General features: G+C 40.8%; 1 protein-coding gene across 1 annotated transcript in view; it reads left to right on the top strand.

Moving 5' to 3' along the window:
• Positions 1-609: 609 nt before the first annotated feature.
• The window catches only part of ASXL3 (ASXL transcriptional regulator 3), a gene marked incomplete at its 5' end in the record, with an annotated part of 126,974 nt that continues 102,008 nt past the window's right edge, over positions 610-25,575 (top strand). The window contains 2 exons of the mRNA XM_082015318.1: positions 610-663; positions 24,848-24,930. Of these exons, the coding sequence (XP_081871444.1) occupies positions 610-663; positions 24,848-24,930 (137 nt within the window). The remainder of the gene's footprint in view (positions 664-24,847; positions 24,931-25,575) is intronic.

Genomic DNA, 25,575 nt, shown 5'->3' with positions numbered 1-25,575 from the left:
CGGCGCCAACAGTAACAACCGCCGACACCGCCCCGCGCGGCCGCCGGCCGCCGCCCCGGCAGCGCCCTCAGCGCCGCGTCCCCGGGGAGACGCCCCGCCCGCCCGCGCGCTGCGCCGCGCTGCACCACGGGAGTTGCAGTCCGGCCGCACCGGCCACCCGTCCGCCCTCCCGCCGCGCTCCCCTTCCCGCCGCCCCCAGCCCGGGGGGAGAGCGGCGCCGCGGCCGCTCTCGCGAGGCTTGGCGGCGGGAGCGCTCTCGGGCGGCCTCCTCGCGAGCCGCGGGGATGTTTGGTGCGGGCGCCATTCCCCTGCGTGACGTCATAGTGCATTGTTGTGAGCGTAGCGGAGCATCCCTCAAGCTGTCAGCTGTGCCGTCGCCGCGGCCGCCGCCGCTGCGGGGAGCCGAGCCGGCCCGGCCCCCTCTCCCCTCCTCCTTCTCCTCCTCCTTCTCCTCCTCCTCCTCCTCCCCCGCCCCTCCCGCCCCGGGGGCTCCAGAGCTCGGTGTCACCGTATCATTGTCCGTGCGGAACCCCTCCGGGCCCCCCCCGCCCCCCCGGTCCGTCCTTCCCCCGCCCCCCCCCCCCCGCACCACCTCAATGAGATGCAAACATGAAAGACAAGAGGAAGAAGAAGGACCGCACCTGGGCCGAGGCTGCCCGCCTGGTAGGTGCCGCGGCAGCATTGTGTGTGTGTGCGGGCGTGTGTGTGTGTGTGTGTGTGTGTGTGTGTGTGTGCGCGCGCGCGTGCGTCCCGCCGCCGCCAGCCCGGCGCGCTGCCCGCCGCTTTGTTGCCGGCGGTTGGGGCCGTTTGGGGCGAGCGTGCGTGTGCGGGAGGGGGAGAGAGCGAGAACGAGTGTGTGTGAGAGAGAGAGGGAGGGAGGCTGTGAGGGACCCTCTGTGCGAGGGAGGAGGGAGGCAGAGCGAGTGCGTGAGCGAGGGAGCGCCCGCGAGTGCGAGGGAGTGCCCATGCGAGTGCGTGTGCGAGGGAGCTTCTGCGTGTGCCAGTTAGTGTGCGTGGGGCGAGGCCGGGGTGCCCCAGCGTGAGGGGAGCTCGGGAGTGCCTGTGTTTGGGGAGAGGGATGTCCGTGAGGGGCTGCCGGGGCAGCCCGCTCCGAGCGTGAGCCCGAGCTGGCGGTGCCGGCAGCCCTCTCAGCTCTCCTCCCGTCCCCGCCTGGAGAGGAGAAATAGCTACGTCCGTTCTTCAGTGTATGTGTGAGGAAATGCCTATTCTTTTCTTCTCTGCATGTGTGTGTGTGTAGATACCCGAGGATTGTTTCTATCTCTGCAAGTTCATGCATCAGCTATCCCAAGAAAAATTCCTCCTTTTCGTTCTGGAGAAAAGTGAAATATCCGGGAATTGCCTTTTCATCCCTTTAGTGCGGACAGGAGGACTGGGGGTGAGGGGGGAGGACGTTAGAGAGAACTCCGTCCTGGGATTTCCCTTCTCCCTCTCTACTTCCCCCAGCGAGCAGGAAAACACCCGGGGCGGTCAGTCCCGCTTCTGGAAAGGCTCAGTGGCTCTGGAGACCTAGTCCCTTCCCAATTTATCAAGAAACTGTCGCCCTTGCCCTATTGTATCTGTTTTCATGATTCCATATTATTGTTTACTAAGTGTAATAGAGCGCATTGTTCATGTTGTTTTTCAGTTTCGGGGTATGTGCGGGTTCTCTACATTCTAGGAATTTTACAGCAAATAGTTATGCATAATACAGCATGTGTGGTTGTACACATGTGTACGTGTGTCTTCTGCAAAGTTGAGTCTGGTTCAGCTTCAGTTGGGTGTGTAGAAAGATGACAAAGCTAGAAGGATAGGCTGCTGATTATACTGCTTTTTTTGTATCTACACCAACTTTATCTTTTATCCATCTCTGATACAGACTTAATTGCTTAAGTAACATGTCTGTTACATGTGGTGTATTTGTTTTTGGTAATGGGTGTCTTATTATTTGTGTAGTTGTGAAGCACATTTCTTGTAAAAATGTTTTCACCTTGTTATATGAATTCCTACATAGGAAGTTCAGCCTCCCTCTCCTACGTAACTAATCATAAGATATTAGACAGACACTACCTATAGATGTCTCTGTAAGCTGTACCTAGGTATTCTCATATGCTTGGTCAGTGCGAAATTCTGATGTTCTGCTCACTGTGCATCCTACAACATTTTGTGATAATGCAGTTTTAGTGAAGGTGTTCTGATACAGTGTCGCTACTGTCCTCTCTTATTTCTCACAACTGCAACAAAAGTTTAAGTGCAATAAAACACCTTTGCCCAAATAGTTTTGGCTGTGGGTGTTGCTACAGTACTTGTTTCTCTAAAATGCTTTAAACTGGCAACATATATTCAAAAGGCTATAAAACACATCAAATGCTATTCTAACTTTACCCTTTCAAGTTGTTGCTGCAGTTGCCACTATAAGCTATATTCTGTTTGATGAACATCCGTAAAGGAATTCTACTGTGTATCCAGTAAAACTGCTATTCCTATGTGGTCTGATACATGGAGAAGTTTAAACCCTCTGGAGAACAAAGACTGAGCCCGTGCTGAAGAGAAGGGCTAAGATTCTCTCTTATTTTCATGATGTCGTATAACCTCATGCTCCCCCCAGAAGGGTCATGATTTGCTAAAATCGAGTAAAAATGATACGCCGCCGCATATAAGCGGTGGAGATACACAAGGTCCACAGTGTGGTTTTGTTTAGCCTCCTGGGGCTCTCAGGTTAGGGACAACTTGTACCACGTCTGTTGTGTGAATGATACATAGTGCTGCTCAGACCAGCTACAGTCTTGCACAGGGCTTTACTTGTATAGTGACATATGCTTTCAAATCAGAATGAAAGATTGAAGCCAAAATTGCCACTCCTTACAGTGTTTTATGTTAGGACCCTGATGGTTCATTATGACTTTGTTTTCTTGGGATACATCAATAATGTATTACAGCAAGGTTTGATTAAATCAATTTCTTTCCAAGGACAAGTAAACAATGAAGTGATTGATACCTACTCACAAAAAATTACCCATGAGTTACCTAGATCAATATGTCGTAAAATCATATGCTACCGAATTATTTTTAGGAACAAGAGGTTGAATTAGTACATACAGCAAATATGTGGGTATTTAGGTGTTAAATTTTCTACAAAAGCCATTATATTACAACAAAATTGGGCTTTCAAAAGTGAAGTGCTAAAAGGTATGAAATGACAGAGGTAGCATTGCCTTTTCACTCTGTTGTGCACGTCCATACATCACAATTTAAATGATGTACTTGCATGCTAGTTTCACAAGTACTTCAAGTTCACTCACTAGAGCTGCTGATTTTTCATGTTATTTTCTTTGTTTGATGTGAGGTGCCATACTTCATTTTCTGTGCACCTTTCAAACTCAGTACTAAAATGTATTTTTCTTTTTTATGTTTCAGTCGTACATACATAGCTATTATTAGCAACACCCAGTAGCTTTCCAAATGTAAATGTTTCTATACTTACAACATGCCTATGAAGTTAAGTATTTTGACCTCAGCTTTACCCATGCAGAGTTGAGGCATGGAAAGATTAAGTACCTTACTCAAAGCTGTGCAGGAAATCTGTGGGAGAGGCAGTTATGGTACCAGCAGCGTCTCCGTAGTAGTTCTATTTCAGAGTGATAAAATCATCTTCCTTCTGTGGCTACACTTTTGCCTCATTCACTCTCTATTACTGTTTCTCTCACAGTAATTGTGACAGAAATGGATATGGTCATGTCTCTATATTCAATCTATATTGAAACTCACAATGCACCATGTAATAGTTATGGATAAAAAGGAGTACAGAAACTGGACTCGAGCCTAAAATCATTACACAGCTCTCCATTTCCCACATTCACAATGAAAGAAGCAGAAGTACTTTAGAAAAACATTACAACGTATTTTAAGATGACCATCTTAAAATACGTTGTAATGTGCAAGTCTAAGTGGTGAGGTTCCAAACTGACAGTCAGTGTTGCATTTGCCATTTCTTGGTATTTGATTAAAGGGTCTTTGAAAACTTGAGTTCCTGCAATGCAGTGTTTTTTCAAGCTGTTTCCTTAATTTTTAAAACATAAGCAAGAAAGGACTCCCGTTGTATTCAGCTATTGCTGTAAATACTGCGTATGTGATACAGGCAATAAAACAAGAGCTGCTGGCATGTCCTGTATTGGAACTTGCATTTTGTGGAAGAAGACTCCTGCAGAGAGTTGAATCTTTCTGTCTGCAACACACTACTTTTTTCCTCATGCAAGCCTGCTTATCTTAGGGCAAGGCATAGCCCAGCTTACAAGCATTCCTGAGAAATGAACGCATGTGCAGGATCAGTGGAATGGTGGCATACCACTAACAGTTCATGTTACAGAACCCATTTTGTAGAACACGCATTTTTATGGACAAAATTGCAACCTGTCTTTACAACCTGCCAAAGGGCATATCTTTGATGTAGACCCGATATGTCAACTCACTTTGTACTTTGCGGCAGACTACAGCAGTGCTTGTGTACAACCTAGGCATTATCTCTATACCATTTTTCTGCTTTTTGTGTCTGATAAACAAAGATAGAACACTTAAAAGAACAAGAACAAAAGAAAATCTTTAAAGGAAGAAGGAGAAACATCCTGTCTTTCCTCTGTCTTTCAGCTGATCCTCATTCGATGAAACCATATTACTGTTTTCTGGTCATACGTGCAACTCATAAAAATTGAATAGAAAAGTTAAACACTTGTCTAGTTTAAGCAAATTGTAATGGTTCCTTTCAGATGAAAAAAATTGTATCCATTTAGTTTCAGCTGTTCTTAAACTCACAAGGACTCTTAAGCAGTTGCTGAAAGTCCTGGAAGAGTGAATTCTGCCTATTAATAATTTCATATCTTAATAATTTCATAAAATATATCAAAATGAAAAATACTGAGAACAAAATGTGTCCAAGGATACTCTGCCACCCAAGAACTGATAACAGTTTTAAGTAGGTAGCAGTGATCCAGCTTTTATCATTTGACTGCTAGACATGATCCTTTGTTATTTGTGATATAGAAAGGTGAGAGAGGCCTGAATAAAATGAGCGGAGGCTGCTCACTTTGGGAATGCAGAGCTCAGCATATGTATGAAGCATAAAACATCTGCCTATGAAGGGTGAAAGTTTATGGTAACATTTTAAAAGGATTTTCTTATGAATAGCTTGCCCTTACTATTGCCCTCTTCTCTTTCCTGTAAGTGGTTTTGAAACACAGTTAAGTTTCTACTACTAGTTGACAATAAAGCAGAAGAAAATCCCAGGAATGAGAACAGTAGTGCTTGTTGGGTTATTTGTATATTGGATCTCCCCTCCAGTATTTTTCCTCGCTCTTCTCCAAATTTCATTCTGAAAGAAAGGTTTTCTTGTGTTACTGAAGACTATGTGCTTTACGGTGCTGTGGAGAGTCCTCATGGTTCAGGTGAGTAATATTCATACCTTAATTCTTGTATTTCTTGCACTAGTCTCCTGACAGGATCCAGCTCTTAATTAAGAGTTGTTCTCCTGCTCCTGTAAACTTTGAGAAAATTATGCTAATTAATTAAGGAAACTGATGCTGAAAAAAACCCAACCATGAAATGCAACAAAAGCCCGTTGGAATTGTTAGCTGGCATGTTACTGTTTAATGTGGCTGGTTGTCCAAAAGCTGATTGTTGCTTCGTCTGGTCTGCTAAAATACTGTACTTGAAACAGAACATATAAAGGTATGGAAGTATTTTTGCATTACATCTTCATATTTGAAGACCACAAATGAAACAAAAAATAAGAAGAGTAAGTTCTATGTAGCTAGACCATTGATGCTAATACCTTTGACTTTTATCTTAAGTCTTTGCTTTTGTTACTATAAATAACATTTTTAAAGCATTGTGTGAAAGGAGCTTCGTGTATCTTTAAAAAGGGGAGATTTGACATAACTTTGTTTTATGGTATTAAGGATTTCTTTGTTGTTGGCTTAACAGAGACCTGCTATTATTTCCATATTTGTTCTGAGTTAATGCTTTTTCAGACATGCAGAAACATTGTGGCTTGGGAAGTTTTGATGGCCTTTCCCTTTGATCCACAATCAATGCTGCTTTGAAGAGCTATATTTTATTTTGGTTTGCTCTAGGGTTTCTTCCAGTTTGTTTTATTCAAAGCAATTTTTGCACTTGTCAGACAAGGTTGAACCTGCACTTTTTTTTTTTTTTACCTTCTGTGTTTGTGTTTAAAGTGTCAGTATTTTATTTTGTTAGTATGAAATAATACAGACATTAGTGTGTTTTAATTTTTTTTTAATTTTAAAAGGTGATCTACAAATCAAATATAAATTTAATCTATTTCTGCTTACCTTTTGCATTCTCCTAGAGCAGATTGAGAAGAATGAGATTCTAACTCTTGATACAACCCTTTAGCCCTTGGCATCACAGACCTTTAGGCAGGCAGGAACCCAACCCAGGAATGGGACCTCTTCTCAGTAATGTCACATTACTTCTATCAAAGCAGGGTAACAGAGGAGTAAACCCTTGCAGGACCTAAATATGAACATTCCTCAACAATGTGATGGTGTTCTCAGTGCCTTAAGGTATGGTATAATGCTCACTATTAGAGTGAATGCGTCCAGTGGCTCCTGGCTTACCTTTCTCTGTAGAAGAACCACTATTTTCCTCTCATACTGCAAGTTTCTGTTGAAGTCACGGATCTGTTTTTTCTTGTTCCAGCAGCTGACAAGTTTCTCACAAACAAGATTTGGTCAGTTTCACATGAAACCGGTGGAATCACAGTGAAATAGTTTCCACTAACCACCCTTCACAGCTAGGTTGCTCTGGATCTGCTAGCCCAGTTCACCAATTCCCTGGATCAAACCATGTCATTGCAGCATCCTAGTCTGGACCAGGTAGCATGCTCTCCACAAGGTGAAAAGCCAAACTCACTGTACTGCCTGCTGGAGCCTTTCTTTGTTCTTTATACTGTGACAAGCAGATTACACTCACTTCGAGACTCATTTGCTAAACTTGACTTCTTGGCCTTGGAGTGATAGGGTGTTTTTTTTTCAAATGCTGTAAGCTTCAAAATGCTTTCCATTTTCCTGGGTGTCAAGATGATAATCTTGGCATTCCCTGTAAATAGCAGTAACTAAATAGTGGCCTCTTTTTCCACTATGTCTGCTATGGGGACCTGGGAGAAGGTGTGATTAGTGGAAATGATTTCATTACGATTCCACGGGTTCCAGCTGAAACTGACCAGATCCTCTGGCAAACTTACAGACTGAAGGACTCAAATATCATAGAATCATAGAACAGTCTGGGTTGGAAGGGACCTTTAAAAGTCATCTAGTCCAACCCCACCCCCCCCGGCATTGAGCCTTCATGAGCCTTAGCCTTCACTCTTGAACAGTCATCTTCCAATGCAAAGAAAGAAGAACAACCTGGCATAGAGCCAGCTCTGAGCAACACATCCTGGTTCAGCCCATTTGCTCATCTTGTTAGTTCAGGTAGCAAATACACAGGCTGCTCAAGGACAACAGATTGGCCCATTTAATCTCTTACAAACTTTGAATGACAGTCACCCTGCCCAAAGAAACCCAAATTGTTGATGTACTGCCCCTCTGAGGCTGCTCTGCAAAGTCCTGCTAGATAGTTTCCTATTGATGGAGTTTCTTGGGAGGATATGTACCCGCTGGGAATGTAAAAAGGGTAGAGAGGTGCCTTCTTACCTGCAGCTAATCATAGTTTTGAAGGCATGACTTATGTCTCTCTGCATATCATACCTTAAGCAGACCAGTACCTAAATATATCCACTTATGACTACAGTACTTTAGCACAGGCATCATGAGTACTTGTCAGTACCTGCCTCCTTCCTAGAGCCTCTTTGATGTCAGCGCACTGATTGGGATTGGGGACTACACGTAGTGTTGGAGGGATCTAGAGCAGCACCATTCACTTTGGTCTAAGCAAGCTCTAGTATTTCTGGCATTGCAACAGGAGATGGAAGGAGGGTGATCTGATGTTCTTATCCTTTGAACGTTAAGAGTCAGCTCTCTAATGGCTTGAGTTCAGCAGGACAAAGTCTGTGGAACCTGGCATGTAGCTTTCCTCAGTGTCAGAGGACCTTTTAGATGAGGTTTTTAACATATGGGATGCAGCTGTTACATTGCAGGTTCAGAGTCTGATGTGGCATCCTGTACCTCAGGTGTCTGAGGAGACTTGTTTTGTAGTACAGCATTGAGTTTAGTTTGTCTGACAACCTTTGCCAGAATTGGCAATCACAAGTTCAGGCTCTGCTCTGGAATCATGAGGGGCATTCACAGACTCAGTAAGAGGGTTGGACTATAATTCTCTGTAGAAGACATGCCAGGTCATGTCCTAGGTTATTGTTCATGATTTTGGAGCATCAGAAAGTAATTTATTTAGAAGGCACACATTACATACTCTGTTTTAAAACTTGTCCTCCTATATGCATAGGTTGGTCTAGCTGAGCCTGTGAAGATGAGAATCTCCTTGCTGTTTGCAGAGGCTCAACTCTAGAGATCATTGTCCTGTACATGATAGTCGCATCCTATAGAGCATAGTCTGACTTACAGATAACATTTTCTAAACATCTACAACTTCAGAAGTGTTCCTTGACAGACAAGCATCTTGAGCTAGTAGATGATTTGGTTTGGAGAACTTACTGTCGAAACTATTTTTCTCTCCTGTTGTGATCTTGGTTAAGTATAGGTAGGACCAGGAATTTAGTGAAGCAGTCATTCTAGTCAGGGTTTATATTGCTTTATCCTGATTAACTTCTTGTATATCTTGATGTCAAGAGAGACAGAAGAGCTTAAACCAAAGTATGCATCAACCGTTTGGAAGTCAAAGTTTTACTCCACTTCAGCTGACTCTTAGCAGTCTGGAGAATCTGCATAACTGTAGCAGTTCGCTATAGTTGGTGAGACGCCTTGTGAAATGTACACAGAATCTAGTAAATCACAGTCAGTCTTCATGTCCCGTATGTTTTGTTCTTGCCTTTATGGCTTGAACCTTCTTTGTATGAGGCTCTATCACTACCATTGTATTGCCAAAGTACTTAATTTTATCCTTCATTAAGTGATAACTTTCTGTTTCGATTGCTTTCCTTTCAGTTCCATCAGTTTTAACAGAATAGCTTCCACATACAGATGTTTCAATACATCTATTGATGTCTATTTTTGGATAAATGTGAATTCTTTTTATGTCTCAAAATTTCCACCAGCTGCTGGGATACTTACTTGCATTGCGGTGTCAGAGGAGCATGTGACATCCCATGTCACTATGCCTATCTGCCAATATTTCCTAGCGAGGGTAATGGGAGAAAATAGACCCTCATTGGCCATAGCATGCTGTCAGTCTTCTGGACCAACAGTCTGGCAGCTATCTCAAAATTATGACACTCTCCGATCACACTGGCTTCTTTCATCTCACTTGGCATTTCTGTCATTTAGAAATTGTAGACAGGTAAGACCAACAAGAACCTCTTTGGAATTTGGTGTTTAGAGTGGGAAAAGCATCTCAATTAGAGCATTATTTTGATAATCATAGAACCAATAATCATAAAAGCTGAAGATGGAGAGGGCCTCAAGGTCACTTGTCTGTTTAGACTTGAAAATAAGTCACATGTCCCAAATTAGTTTTAGTTTTGTGAAATTAATAAAATCACTTGGTAGATTTCATTACCCATCAGAGCTAGGACTTCTCTGGCCCTTGCCAGAATCTGGTCTTTTTGTGGAATTTCACATCCTACTTAAAAAATGGGAGAACTAGGACAATAAAATGATTATGAAAAGTTGTCTGATGGGCATGATTTAGAATTCAAATGCATCGTTACCTCTGTTTTTGTGACAGTGACTAGACATAAAACATCACTTTTCTTGTACAGATTGAGAGTTCTGTATCCATTTAATGGTGCTCATTCACATTCTTTGCTTTTTTGAGGCTCTTTTGGACTCGGTCTCTGGATATTTTTGTCAGTTTGATGTAGCAATGCTGCAGCAGGTTTGTACTTAGCGCAGTAACGCTTAATGCATTCTAATCTATTTCATAATTTGTGTCATTCATAATGCAGGTTTTGAGGCATCTTGCAAGCGTTCATCTTCTGTTTTAAAAAGAAAAATGTGGAATGACATAGTGGGACTTACTGTCTAGCTGTGGAATAATCTCAGTAAAGATATTTTCAAACAAGCTACCATGGAATATATATTAATACTGTTTTGTTACTGGTTTCAAGATGACCCATGACTTCACAAGTGTATACCTTCCTGGAGATGTCAGGGTCTACCAAGCATTTGCGTGGATTGTTCCTGTACTGAGGTATCTCAGTTTGAAAAGATTTTTTTTTTGTCCAAGAATAAGAAAAATCCATGTAACCAATTTTGCTACATTGGCAATCTTTGTTGAACAGGTGGCTTGTTTTCCTTTTGTCCTGTTCCTGGGATGCTGTGCTGTCGTGTTGCATTATTAAACATCTCCTGTCTGTTAAGCACATGTCAGCAGAATGGCTGGAGAGTTCAGCAAGTGCTTGGGTCCATCAGGCCAGATCGTAGAATAGAAAGGGGAAGCAGCAGTATAGAACATGAGCTGTCTTTTATAAGGCTACAAATCTTTTAAAATAATGGTGGAGATTCTTGTGATGATTTTACTTCACCCTGCCCAGTACATCTCTGCAGCTATAGACTTTAAATATAGATCATAGTACAACAGTGGCCTCTTGGGCAATAGCTGAAGTACTTTTTGCCAGGTATCCCAGTAAAAATTATTTGATGGGGGGACAGAGTAAGGAATTGCATGTTTTTATGTGGTCTCTCAAATTCCTGACTTAGCAGCCCAATTCTTACATAGACATTACGTATATATAGTCTATATAAGATTTGGGGTTTATACATATATATAAAAAAAAAAGTCAAGTATTAGCTTACAGCCCTGTGAGACTGACTGGGAGAAGCATAGAAAGAAGTCGACGTGCCTGGGACGTTGGATCTCCCCAGAATGAGCCTCAGCATTCTTTTGGTAGACAGTTAGCAACAGCAAGAAATGGACACTGCTCCCAGCTCTTGGGTCGGTCCAGTTCTGTTGTTGTTTCATCTTGCAACCAAATTCTTCATGCTAAAATGCTGTTCCTGCAGTCAGCGTTTGTGGATCTACAAACTCACTGCCAATTTCCCCTATCGCTTTTGGAATCAGAGCTACCTCTCTTAGTGGAACTTGGCAATGATAAACAATGCTATGTCTTTGTCTTGGACTGATGCTCCTTGTCCTTAGTAAAAGTCTGTTAGTAAATACTGTGGTTTCTAGAGCATGGGATCAGCCCCTAAAGAGCAGATACTGAAAGAAAATGGAATTGCTGCTTTAAGCTAGCTTGAACGCTGCAGTTACCTTATGAAGAGGGATCTTTTCTGCTTTTTGTGATACAGTGTTCCAGCAATGGTGAGCCCCACTAGGTGGTTATGATGTTAAACCATGCTCTTTTTTAGAGTTGTGGAAGCATTTAAGAATTACAGGGCTCCACAGGGTAAATGTGGAGATTTTTATCAGTCTGGCTGTACAAGTTACAGCATGCTACATACATGCACTGCTGATGATTGTTGCATCTACTAAGTACCTCTACTTGGTACCTGTGCTACGATCAGCCCCTCACAGTAAATGTTTGACGTTCACTGTAACTGTTGTGGGTTGTTAATTTAGCCTCTAGGCCCACAGCAGCAGTAGCACTTGAGGAGGAGGCTGCAGAGCTCATATAGGGTTGTCTGGGAAATTTTCTAATAAAAGAGATCATAAATGTGGGAGAAGTGAGCAAACAGATGCTTGATGGACTGAAAGGTGCAGGATGCAGTGCAAGAGAGAAGCAATAAGAGGAGAGTGGGCAGAGTGAAAGGCCTTGAGGATAAAGTCCGTGTCTGAGCAATTACTTGAGCTATTATGTTTCATGAACTCCAAAAAGGTAGTCTTTGAACTGTATTGTGAACTATGGATTGAAAGCTTCAGTAGAAGATGGTAAGCTAAAACTAGAGTAATAGAGTCAAAGCAGTTGATCAAGAATGTTTTGTATGGATTTTGTAAGGTAGATCAGAAAAGCATTGTCTTATCATCTTTTAATCTGTTTAGAAAAAACAACAAAACAATTTTTAAAAAAACTAAGCTAGCTCAATCTTTCAAATTAGTTTGGCCTAAGTGGGATTTTTTTTTTTTTTCAGGGACCTGTTAGAATTTTTTGTAGATTAATGTCTAATTAAATAATTGATACACTGCAAGAGGCAGTTCTGTCTCCATTAATTTGTACAGTGACCTACTTTGCTTGGAGATAGGTTGTTTGACACATTTTCAAAACATTCTCATCTTATTATAATTCTTGAAATCTTTAATACTTCTGTTAAATTAGAAAACAACAAAACCAGAAAATGTCTATCTGTATAGTCAATTTTAACTGTCCTTAATGAGGACAGACTCAGTTTCATACTATAATTTTCATGCACTAACTCACTATATTAGTGTCTGAGCTGTAGGAGAATGTTGCGAGCTATTTAAAGTAATGTTAAATAAAGTAAAATAATGCCCCTGTCTTCATTCTGAGACAGATCTACAAAAGTGGCTGCCTAGATAGCTGAGCTTGGTATATGCATGATGGTTGGGAAACGCTTCTGAAAGAACTGCAAAGGGAATGAGAGGTTTAAAAAAATTGTAAAAAAACCACTGCACCTGTTTGCTGTTATCATCATTCTTAGAGCTGTTGTGGCAAGAAGCTTCATGTTTTAGCTAAAGTGTTGTTAAATGTTGGAGGTAATTTTGTAGAAAAATGGACCAGGAAGGAAGGGACCTGGGGAAAGCATTCTGAGGATTAATGTTTTGAAAAAAAAAAAGGAAGTTTTAAGTGTTACATGCATACATAATAGTTACGAAGCTTATTACTTTTAGTACTTGCATACATTTTCTGGGATCAGTGGAAGAGAATGAAACTGGGTTTGTATCTGCTGGAATGTCATGTGATGAAAAGAGTGCGTGCCTGGGTGATACTGATGTAATCCTGGGGAGAAAAACGATAGTGCCGCATTGAGAAGCGGGGCAGAGATGGAGATGTTCTTGTACCAATGAGAAGTAAAATAGCAAATATACTGAAGGGAGGAAAAAGAAAATCTATGACTGACAATGGAAGAAATGAGGAAGGAAAACCCCTTCTGAATTCTAGGATAAAATTTCATTTCATTTGTTTAGTCATTTATTATGCTACCATTTTACTTAATTAGATAACCAGCTAAAGTTCCCAAACCTTAAAGTTTGGATTCTTCTTAAACTTTGGTAGTATAAGGATCACAATGAAACACCAAGATGAAAAAAACAAATCTGTCTTTTCTCCTCTGTAAAAGACAAAACCTTTGTCTTGGAAATGAAATACTATGTTTTGATTATGTTGCATTCTGTTTATTTTTAGAACAAGTTCCATTTTGGGCTATTTCAGACAAAGGAATATTGTTGTAATTATAAGTAATCCCTTTGAAATAATTGAAAAGACCAATTTGTCTTCTGAAATATTCTCTCATCCATTTGGTAGTGAGATCTCCTATTGGAATTTTCTGAACTGGTTTCAAACTATCTTGCCCAGGTTATTTCTAGAGTGGAAAAAAAAAATAAATCTCCTAGAGTCTCCCATGTCCAAAAGTCTGTCTGACATGATCCTTGAATATGAGACTCTGGTAGGTTTTTTGTTGTTATTCTGGATACATTGGTTTATTTTCGTTTTAACCTCAGAGGACATAGCATGTAAATCTCCTAAGTATAATTTTATGTCTTTGGATGAGGTTGTCTGGCACAGTTAAAGGAAGATTGCACTCCTGGATTTGAACTGTAAGGCTAATCTCATTACTAATTCTCATTGTTTCAAAGGTACAGTATGAGTTCAGTAGTTAAGACTGGAAGCCCAAGCTGAGGCAGTGTAACTTCCATAAAACAGTTTTCATTTTCCTGTTCACTTATTGCTAGCTATTTCTGGAGGGAAATGGAAGATATAGCTAAAACATGTATTGTTATCAACTTCTAAAACATTAAATCTAAAACGTGTCTAAACCCTATAGAATTTATTTGCCAGTAGCATTTCCTAGGAGCTGATAATTTTTACTGCTACATTTGCTAAGGAGGTGTGACTTTGGGAAAACTCAGATCCTCATGTATATGTATGTTGATGCTCATAGAAAAAGAATCAAAACCATGACTGAATATGCTGTATATAAAACAGCCATGTTATGCTGTGTCTTGTTTTCCTTTTCTTGGGTTTCAGTTACTGTCCTGACGGGTAACAGTTGAATCTGTTCAATGTTTGGTGAGGGGTCTTAGAATAAGAAATATGCTGTGATACTAAGGAACCTTAAAAATTGAAGCTTGTCTTGAACAGGAAGTCTAGCTTTATGAGAAGTCTCTGTATTTATATTCCCTTATAAAATCCTCTGTGATTCCTTTCTGTTGACGTATTACTTTGTTGTGATTCTGGAGTTCGGTGATGGTAGTTGCATGATGGTCATGCATGTCTGGCTGATGGTCATTTCTCACTGTAACCTGGTGAGTGCTTGTCCAGCTTGACTTGGAGCAGTCTTGTAGGTTGGAATAATGCCTTCAAGCAGGGTCAGGAGTTTGGAGACTCCACAACAATTGCAGATTATCCTGGACATTTTCAGAGTTTCCTCCCATGGTGGAAGACATGTTCGGTATTTTGGTTTGAGATCTGATTACAAACTGTTGGTTTAACAGTCGGCATTTTGTCTCCATACAAACTCCAGCTTTGAAGTCACAGTTCACCTTTCTTCTTTACAGGCTGGAGATCCTATTGAATTTGTTTACCTGTGCCAAGTGGTTGGTCCTATTGGTTTAAATCTCTAAGGGAAATCAACATCCAGCTGGTAAACAGTTGTACTGACGAGGACCCATTGATTTTTCTCTCCTACCCACTTACCATCAATAAGAAATGTCCTTAGCTTTCATTATACTTCTTTTCTGCCGTAATGTTGCTCTGTTACCTTGCTGGTCTCACTGTCAGGGCTGGTCTCAGTTGGTGATCACATTATATGTGGATGTGATTAACAGCCTGATAAAAATGTTTAAGCCAATATTTGAGAAGCATAGATAAAGATAATGCTTTGTGGTGACAGCTTTTTAATAATCTGTTCTATTTGATGTAAACCAATGGTAAAGAATTGCTGGTTTTAACAGAAAAAACGTTTATATCAAGGATTAAAGTTTAGCTAGCTTGGCATGATTTAGCAGTATCCAGAAAAGGAGAATTTATGAAAAGACAGACAATTCATGTTCCATTTTGGGGGAAAAATAATTCTTCCCTCTTTAACAGAACTTCTGCTTTTCATGCTTTTTTTTTTACCACTATTATCTGAAGTATTCCCTTTCATAAGAAGGGGTAAGGAGCCCGTAAACAAAATATTCTATGTATGTTTCTCCAGAGTGATAGGCTTTTGAAAGATTATTAACTTCAAATTTAGGATGGTCAGATTATTTTACAAGGCCCCTGGGAAGAAGTGAGCATGTAACTTTTCTCAAAACTTGAGGAAAGCTGCTCCTTCTATCACAAGTTTTTTTTATGTATTCATATATGAATACAAACACAGATACAGAGCCATTATATGTTCTTTCTAATCTGCCTGCCTTGTGACAAATGTTTCTTAGTAAGAGTTGTTAAATAACGTATTTTTCAAACCTTTAACAGATGCTACCAAATATCGCTATAAACCACCAGTATGCACTTCAGTCCTGCAATAAATGGTGTATTTAAGAGGACAAGCGTGGGTGTACTTAGGTGATGAGACGGGGGAAAGGACTATGTGGAAAGACTGATAAGAAGGACTGAACAAATAAATGACGCAAAATGGATATGAGTTAGTGAACTGCAAAATATTCTCCTATTTTTGAAAATCTTACATGAGTAATTGTCAACTGTGCCATCTGTAAGTAACGTGGGCTTCCAACCTTGTAGTAATTAAAACTGCCTAGCATCCCACTCCAGCTCTGTATTTTATTCTGTGTACAAGTCAGTACTGAAGACTAATCTCTTACGACATTAATCGTCCCATGAGAAGAGACGGAATAAATCACAGTAGCCCTTCCTCTCTTCACTCATGAAGATAAATGCCATAACATGATGGCTGATCTTTGTTATGACACTAACCATTATATATTTAACAGAGATAGCAAAATCCCACTGACAGCTAACAAAAGAATTGTCTCTTTACACATTCTGTGAGAAGGCTGTATTTCTTTAGTTCAAAAACATGACTTATCCTATCTACTCTCAGAGCAATTTAAGCAGTAGATCTGGGTTGTGCCAGTGAACTCTGTTCTGTACCCAGTGATGTCATGATTCAGGCTAATGAAGACCGATGTGGAATAATTGTGCAACTTTTGGAAGGAAAAATACTGCATAATGCCCAAGGACTCTTAAGACTCTACTCCTTTGTATTGTCTGTTCTGACAAGAAAGAATAACTCTCATATTTAAAACAAACAAGCAAGCAACTCCCCCCGCCCCCTCCCCCCCCAAAAAAACCCCAAACAAACCCAAACCACAAAACCCAAAACCAAACCAAAAGCTTTCATCATTTTTCATTTTTGTGGAGACTTCGGTTTTCCATTTTGCCTCCGGTACTTGGCCAGGTGGGCTCAAGGTACTGAAAGTGGCTTTTTGTTGTGTCTGTGATTTGCAAGGGACTTTGAATTTTTCCAGCTTCATCACTTGCTGTGAACCTCTCGGGAATTTCTTTCCAGGCTTTCCATGCATGAGACACATTCTGGTCTTTCTTTCTGGGATAAAATTACTAAGAAAAATTCTTTCTGCATCTCTGCATGCTTATTAATTCGAAGGGAGTGATGCTGGGCATCATCCTGTGAGTGAGGAACAGAGCAAACAACTGAGTTGTGAGGTTTATGGACTTCCCTTGTGAGGTTAAGTGGAGCAATATGACTTCTACTGGCTTTTCACCTAAGCATCAAAACGTGCGGTAAATTTCATGAGGTAGTTCCATGCCATCTATCTGACAGAATTCAAATGCAAGTATATTTTTTACAGGTTTATTTTTATGTTCGCTGTTGTTAACCATATTTTAGTAACGTGGATAGAAGTGCTTTTTCGTTGGTTAAATATATTTATCATGCATCAGTGGAGACAATGTCAGCTGCAGCATGAAACTTGTCTTACCCTCTTAGTGGGTGTTTTACCTGGATTAGATACTTAAAATGTCTGAAACTAATATGTAGGAATATTTAGGTAGAGTGCATAGTTTAAAGTATTTTATTTGTATTCTTCTATCCTTCTCCTTCCCCTCCCACTCCTTTTTTTTTTGTTTTCTTTTTTGCCTTCTGGAAATCTTAGGTCTGTGTCTTTAGGACACTGTCTAACAAGATAAGCTCTGACAGTAAAGCAATGGCAAGAAGACTGGCATAACTGTCACCTCCTGTTAAATTTGGTACATTCAGAGAGTAGCCAGTAGGAATTTTATTTCTCACATTAAAAGTAACCCTTACACATTACATTTGCCTGAAGAAATCAAGCGATGAAGGCTTTAAAAAAAAAAAATACTCATTCTCTCTGTTGATTTTTCTGGGAAGTTTTACTCTTCATATTTTTTTTTTTTTTACTATGCTGAAACAGAAGTTATGCCGCAAACCTTTTAGTGTCTTAGAAAAAAAAAATCGGTATCAGCTTTCAGTAGAGAAAATGGTATATATGGAAGTGAGTATGTTTGGGGTTTGGTGCTTCTCAGGATTTTTTTTCCTTGTTCCTTTAGTAGTGATGAATGTGTTCACACGGGTGGTAGTTCTTTCCTCTCTTATCTGTAATATAAAGGCAGCTGACAGGGCACTCATATCCATTCCGCTCCATTAGTTCCAGTCACCTAAGCACGGCCTCTCTTCATTTTGTACAGGGTTAGGTGCCAAACCGTAATTTTTATCCCCGCTGGAATTAGAAGCATTTCAGGATCGTGGCCTGTGTGATCACCGAATGAGTGCAGATTTCAGTAATGTTTTTGGGTTGGCAGAGCTGTGTTTTGCTCCTGGCCCCTTCTCTGGAATAATGATTTGTAGTTGTAAACGCCTTTGACCCATGTTTTTCAGCTGGGTGCATGGATACAGAAATTGAAACTTCTACTCTAAATTAAATAGGCAGAGAATATGGTCTGCAAGCACCAGGAGGTTCACAATACAGTTTGTCCTGTCAGCACCTAAGAGCTACAGCATGCCGCTAGCTAGCTATTCAGTATTGACTACCTAGGCAGCAGCACTCGTGTGCCTGTGTGTGAGTTTTGGGGAACCTGTGGCAGTGAACTGCATCTCTATGGATGTGCTAATGTTTCAGGAGGTAGAGGACCTAGGAATGTGCTGTGGGAGTGTGTTGCGGCAAGGACAAGGGAAGAAAGGTATTCCAGTAGGGGTGTGGAATGGTGGGAGATATGGAAGTTAGGGGTATTGCAACCCCTCAAAAGATGAGCATATCACTTTAAGCGTAGAGAAAGCCTGGGCAGAGTGAGAGGCAATGGGGTATTGTGATAGAAAGCAAGAAGAGGTATGGTTTGCATGGCTAAGCAGAAGCTGGAGGCTGGACTGCGCTGTCAGAATTGAGCAGTCATTCTGAGAATCTGGATGCTCCATCACTTGAACTGAAGTCATCGCTAGTAATCCTGCTGCTAATAATGGAATGCATACTGGGGTAGCAAGTTTGACATCCTGCTCACTGTGGGGTATGTAACTTTGATCCTGATCTTACAGAAATCTGATAGGATTCTGTGTGCTCACTGCGTTCATCCTGTTACAGTCACCACGGTGTTTATGGATCTGTGCTGACAGAGCCTTTAAGTGAAAGTTTGTGGTTGCTTGGACAGGCTGATTGCATTAGTAAAGAGAGAAATACAAAGGTGTCCTTTTGTTTCAGTATTTTACACCAGATCAATAAGTTATTGTAAGTCGGTTGTTTAGGGTTGAAAACGTTACCCTACATTTTTTGGCGTGATAAGTGAGGCCACTAGCAGTGGCAAGATGACGTTGCTGCTAGAGGCTGTGCTTTTTAAAGGAATAACACAATTGTGGGTTTAATTTTAACTGAATTGTAATCCAATTTCTTTTGAATTCAAAATGTCAAGTGTGCAGTTTAGCTGGAATTTCCAAAGCACTGTTACTGCCTTTCTATCAGTTTAAAATACGACATTATAAATAAATTTCAAAAAGAACAATAAAAGGGTCCAGACATCTCAGAACAAGCCTCAAACCAGCCAGTCAAAGCAATGGAATGAACAAACAAATCATTCAGCTTCTTTCTTGCTCTTCCCTTTCATGCAGTTTTTTAGGAGTTGATAATGCCTTACATACCTGGCAGGTTAGGAAAGCTAGGTGGCTTCAGACTGACTTGCAAACAAATTCTATAGTAGAAATTGTCTTGCAGGACACACTCTCCCAGTTGTTCCTCGTAGTTCATGCTGAAGTGCTTGTGACTGGAAGAGAGCTGGGGAAAAATGTTTTTTTGGGGTGTACTTTGAACCATTTGAGCTCTACAGGTCAGTAGCGTTACCTCTGCACCTAAAAAAAAGTGTGGACTAGGAAGCATGCACATAACTGGTGTTAAAACTTAATTTAATGTATTTCAGCAGATTTAGGTATTTTTATGTGTTGCTTGCTTGTTCATGTTACATCTTTGTTTCTTTCCTTGCTTGATTTTACTTTTCTTTCTTATCTGTGGTGATGCATGGATTACAGAGACAAATTCATAGCATGGAGCACACCATGAAAGACATGTCTCATGAAGTACATCGCGTTCTACTCAGATTTTATAACTTTCTTATTGTGACTGCAACTGCTCAAAGACAAAAGTCCTACCAGGAGAATTATTACTCCCGTTTCAGCTTCTTTTAATATTTTAGTACTTGGAAACTACTCTTTACCTTTCTCTTAATCACCATCAGCAAGAGCTGCATGAATAACTATTTGAGACCTTGTGTTAAAATAGGTTGTAATGCATTTTCCCTTCTTATTTTCATCCCTCTCCTTTCTTTTTTTTGTGTATCATGTATCCTCCCTCCTCTCAATCTTCTTGCTGTTTTCTCCTCTTCATCCATCTCTATGAGCTTCCTTTCTTCCCCGACTCTGTATCCTACCCTACCCTTCTCTCCTACCCATTTACCCATCTTTCTTCACACAAAGGGCTTTGAACTTTTACCAGGTGCTGATAATTCCCCAATGACTAAAGCCGTTAATCAAAAATGAATACAAAAGATTTGAGTGGGGCATTTCCCACAATAGAAGTTAGCCCTCCTGTTAACCTCACATAAGCAGCTGGAAAAGACAATGCTGGATTTTTTCCAGGATGCCGTTCTTGTACCCTGTTTGGGACTCTATCTTTCAAATCATTAATTTGGTAATGGGTGGATAGAAAATATCATATATTTTCTGCTCAGGAGAGGAAAGTTATTTTTCAATTCTTTTATTCACCCTACTGTCTTTGGGCAGTAAAGATTGTCTGTTGTGCAGTTCAGCCTGATTTGTGTTCTAGCTGTTGAGTGGGAATACTGGCAATAACTGTACTGTTCCTCTTTCTCCTCGCAAATTATTTAAATAACATTCTAAAGAGAATTGCTTCAGCTTGTGGGTAGTGGCTCAGCCTATAGTTTGACAAAGGAGACATGATAAAATGATCCTGACTTTTGTCAGCTACATGACCCTCAGATCCCTGCAGGCAGCTTCCAGAAGTGGAAGGGGCTCTGGCTGGCTCCAGCTAACTGTACTCTGGCTGCACAGTCAGCATCAACAAGACCACTGGACTGATCTTCCTGCTGCTTTTGGACTGCAGCACAGTATCAGACCACACTTGGTTCTTGTTCAGAAGAATCATTTTCTGTCAGCATAATAACTGATAGCTGCAGGAGCAGTGGCTGCTTCTCTGGCAAAGCTTCCCACTTTCTGCAGGAATGTTTGCAGGTGGCAAGAAGGCCAACTTTCTAGTTGGCCTGCCTTCATGCTGTCCCTCTGCTCTTGTTCCCTCTAGTGGCTGGCATGCAAACGATTGAGCAGGTCTGATTCAGGTAGTCACAAGCAGCTGTGTATATAAATTTATCATTCCATCAATTATGTAGAGGTTCACTTCTGATTCTGTAGGTGAGCTGAGCATTCAGGATTTCCATTATGCAAAGCTGAGAGACTTGACTCTGCTCTATAGAGTTTTCTTATTAACAGTTCACCGAAATGTTTTCTTTTCCCCCAGTGTGGCAACTGAGTTTTTGTGAGCAGCTGTTGATGCACAGAAGATGATAAATGCCATGGTGAGAAAAGGAATTTGGATTTCCTCTTGTCCCATACAACTTTTCCAATGGAACTGGGAATGCATGTGTTTGTGGCATCTGTGTAATTATTTAATATCTCTGAAGTTGTGTGGTGATACGTTTAGGTGATACAACCATAACAGTTTGTCAGGCTGCTACCATTTGCTGGGGGGTTTAATTTCCACTGTGCTTGGTAGGGGCCGAGTCGTCCTCTCTTTGAGCTATTAACCAGGGTTTGAATGAACACTAAGAATGTGTTCAGTGCAATAACTACTTATGTTCTCTTCCAGATTGTCCTGATGGGTATCAAATTATTTGTCCCAGTTATTTATCGGCTGTCCCTTTTTAAGGCTGTGGTTGAATGGCAGGAATAAATAGAGCATATTTGATCCTCTGTGATAGAGATTGCTGTCAGTGCAAACCATTCTTCTGCCATTGTCCTTCTTAACAAAATACATTGAAGCAGTTATACTCTTCATGACAGTACTTTGGCATATTTTAATTTCAGCATTAGTAGTCACTGCCCACATATGATTTGAGTGTTGGTGGATGGAGTAGGAGGAAGGAGAAGGATATTTAAAACAGATAAAGACTTCCTCCCCTGGTGTGCGTTACTTTTTCTGACCAAGAAGTCTATGACAACTATGTTACTGCATTTTAGTATTTTATTTGCCTTAAGACACAGTTTGAATTTCTAATATTATTTTTAAAAGTTTTAGAAATGCAAAAAGGATTGCAGGCTTTTAGCAGTGTTAATGGTGAGATACAGAGGCAAGAGACACTAGTGCAATTGTCAGTTCAGTGTATTCATTAGCTCACAGACTCCTAAATAATACTCTGGTGCTGTTTTCCATAACTGGGGTAAGAAAATGAGATTATCATTAGCATGTTTTTACAAGTAATTATTTTTATTTTCTTACTGTGATAAATGGTTAGATTAAAATTGGGAGGAGAGAGAGGCATAGCATGGTGGGAGGGACAGAAAAAAATTCCTTGCCAAGGTTCTCTGCTAAATTAATCTTCGTTCTGATAAAGAAAACTTAATCAGGTACACAATAACAGGTTTTTCAACTTAAGCAGTGTTTGAATTGGAGAATTTATGCTTTTCGGTTCTGATATGAACAGTTTAAGTAACAGGCTTTAAAGGCTTTAAAAGGTTAGATGAACAGAATTAAATTCATGGGGTATATGAACTGCAGCCCACGCTGAATGTCCGGCATAGAACAAGTCCACACAATAGGCAATTGTTTGCTCTAGCACTTTCAGCCTGTCTAACATACTCTGCATTTCAGTTTGTCATTATACCCTGAATGTGTTCACTTCATACTGTGGTATTTGAAATGTGCCTTGTGGGTTTGATTAAACTTTCTGTAGTGGTGTTATGCATCCTGCTTGTTGGTTTCATTGTTGTTTGGTGAAGATGATCTGCTGTATCCCTGTGTCTGGTCATGGTTTCCACAGCTAGCTCAGCGCAGCTTCCTCAGCACAAACTGCTCTCCCTTCTACCATTGTGCAGGACATGTTGACTTCTGATGTTTGCATAGCTTTATTGTTTCCTTCCCATTACTGTCATACTCACGTGGTAATACTTGGCACGTTTACTGACGTTATAGATTAGGATGTGATGTCGTAGAGAAGGGGACAGGGCTACCCAAATTTTCTCAATTGCAGGGAGGAGCTGCCCAGGTGTGCTGAGGGGCCTGTACTCAGGAAGAGAAACAGGGAATCCTCCACAGTGAGTAATGCCACTTTCAAGTGCACACAGTTTCCTTCATAGCTGTGTCCAGTACAGTGTAGTTTCCTCTTCTGTCCTTTCCAGTTTGCCCTCTGGAATGTTCCCAGTTCAGTTCCCTTCTTTTCCCTTTATTTTTGTGTATTCTCATTTCACCTTGTCCTTTGTCTTCCTGCTGAAGGTTAAAGCTGCCATTTTTATCTCTTCATGGCTTTAATCTTTTCTCATCCTAGTCTTAATCTTTATATGCATTGTCATTTTTCTAGTGTGTCATTGTGGTTCTGTCACTACTACATCATATAATTTCTCTTCCCTTGCTGTGCAATGGCCCTTTTCCCAGCCCTGTGCAGTTCCTTCTATGCTTATTCATTGCCATACTCCTTCCTACCCACTCTTTCTCCTTTCAAATCACCTTTCGGTTTTCCTTTCCTGACGGGTCCCTTTTGAGTCTTGCCTATTGATGTACATGAGATAAGCTCAGTTCAGCTTCCAGATCTTTCTAGTGCAGCCCTCACTTCTGCATTTTCCTTTGTGGACCTGAGAGATAAAGGATACAAAGCTCATCTGTAACAAAGAACTGAAGGATTTGGTAAACTGTGTTTTGGCTGCGAAAGGGGAGAATAGGCAGTAAATCAGAACTGTAAAATGGCAGGAGAGGGCTGAGCTGGTCAAGTTGTAGTGAGTAGGGAGCCTTTGGCTGTAGGTGAGCTGCTTGAATTACAGCCCTGACTAGCACCCTTCACAGTTTGATGACTTGCATGATACGATGTGGTGGTGTCTCTAGTTCCTAGCGGGTAGGTATCCAAATACTAGTGGCTACTTTCACAATTGCCATCATTTGGTAACTACTAGAGAGAAGTTCAGGATTGGATGAATTTGGAGACCCAACTGATTTCTTATTTACCCAGGGTAGATATGGAAGTTCTGGCTGAGATATGTTGGCAAGATGCTCTGGGAAGCTTGATTGCCGTGGCCTGTGCTGCACCTTTTACGGCTGATTGAAAGGTTTCATTTTCCAGGGCTGTCAGTCTGTCACTTTACATGAGCAAAAGAGTGGCTGTTTGTTTAACAGCTTAAAACTGATGGGGACAAAAAGGAAGTGGAAAACCAGAAAAATCTGTACAAGATGGTTGTTCTGGAAAGAGGAGTGAGTTGCTTTGGGCTCAATTGGAAAAGGCAAAGGAGTGGAAAACTGAGGTGAACTGGAAAAATATACTGCACTCTGTCATGTAGCATCTTGTGTGCTGTGACTGTTCTGACTACTTCATTTTTCATTGTTTTTAGAAACAAAAAGCATTTTAAAATTGGAACCTATCTGTGTCTTTCTCACAGTAGCTCCTGCTCTACAAATGGAAGGTTTTAGCCAATTTTGTTCCTGAGGTCATGACAAAACCTAAGTGTAGAATATTCAAATGACCTCAGATAGCTCTAAAGTAATAAAAATCAAAAAAGAAGACTAGCTGTCTCTTTGTTTTGGTGGTGTTTTTGTTTGTTTTTTTTTTTTTCTCCTGCCTGAAAGGAACTCCGTTGCTGTGTCATAAAATTAGTTGCATATTTCAACTCTTTTATTTGGAACCTGATAAGAATTTTTCCCAGGCAGATGTAACAGATCATGCACAAAAGCAGCAAGTAAATCTTATTCTTGCTGCAGTTTCCTGGATTGTATCTGGCCTTCCAACAGACAGAAGACTCCAGTCTCAACACTACCGTTCCCTGCCTTTCACAAATGACTACATAAAAACTGCATGATCGCATAACCTTTTGGATTCACAGGACAGCCGTGTCTTGTCACTTACACATGTATTATTTCTTTTCAGGCATTGGAAAAGTACCCCAACTCACCAATGACTGCAAAACAAATACTGGAAGTCATTCAGAAAGAAGGGTTAAAAGAAACAAGGTCAGTGTTTATATGTTCTGTATTTTTGCTATCTTTCTGAAAACCATCTAGGGACAGTATATAGTCTTTAAAGAACACAAAGCACTGGTTAATGTCTGAGTTGATTTCCAGTACTAAAGTGGGAAATACAGCAGATGAGTTTTGTTCATTTGTTAGTTCAAGGCTTTTAAAATGGTTGGTGACTGGCTTAACTTTGTACTTTCCAAAAGGAGTCTGTGGGCCAGCTCCAGTCCAATGGCCTTTAGAAAGACAGTGTGATTTGCTCAGACAGCCCAGTGCTACTTCTCATTTTTGCTTAAGGATCAAAGCTTGACAACTGGGTTGCCTCTGCCACCATGTCCATAGAGAAGGTGTGAGATGGAGCTAGATGCACTCCTCCTCTCACTTGGGTTAGTGGTCTGGCACCTAAATCAGTTATGACATTCTGGTGTTGCCTGTGGTAACAGCAGTTGTGCGAAGAAGAATTGGGAATGGAAGGAGAGGAGTGTTTGAACACTGGGAGATAGTCTGTGTGGCTGCAGAGGTTAGATATTGAGTTGCTTAATAACAACATAATTCAGGTGTAGATTTCAACTATAATCATTTAGCTATTAGGGATAGGTGGGTTATCCAGAGCCTATGGAAAACAACAGTTGTCTTCCTTGA

Source organism: Phaethon aethereus (genome assembly GCF_964289735.1).
Source record: "Phaethon aethereus genome assembly, chromosome: 2".
NCBI lineage: Eukaryota > Metazoa > Chordata > Aves > Phaethontiformes > Phaethontidae > Phaethon > Phaethon aethereus.
The sequence above is the reverse complement of the archived record's forward strand: the minus strand, read 5'-3'. Positions and strand labels throughout refer to the sequence as shown.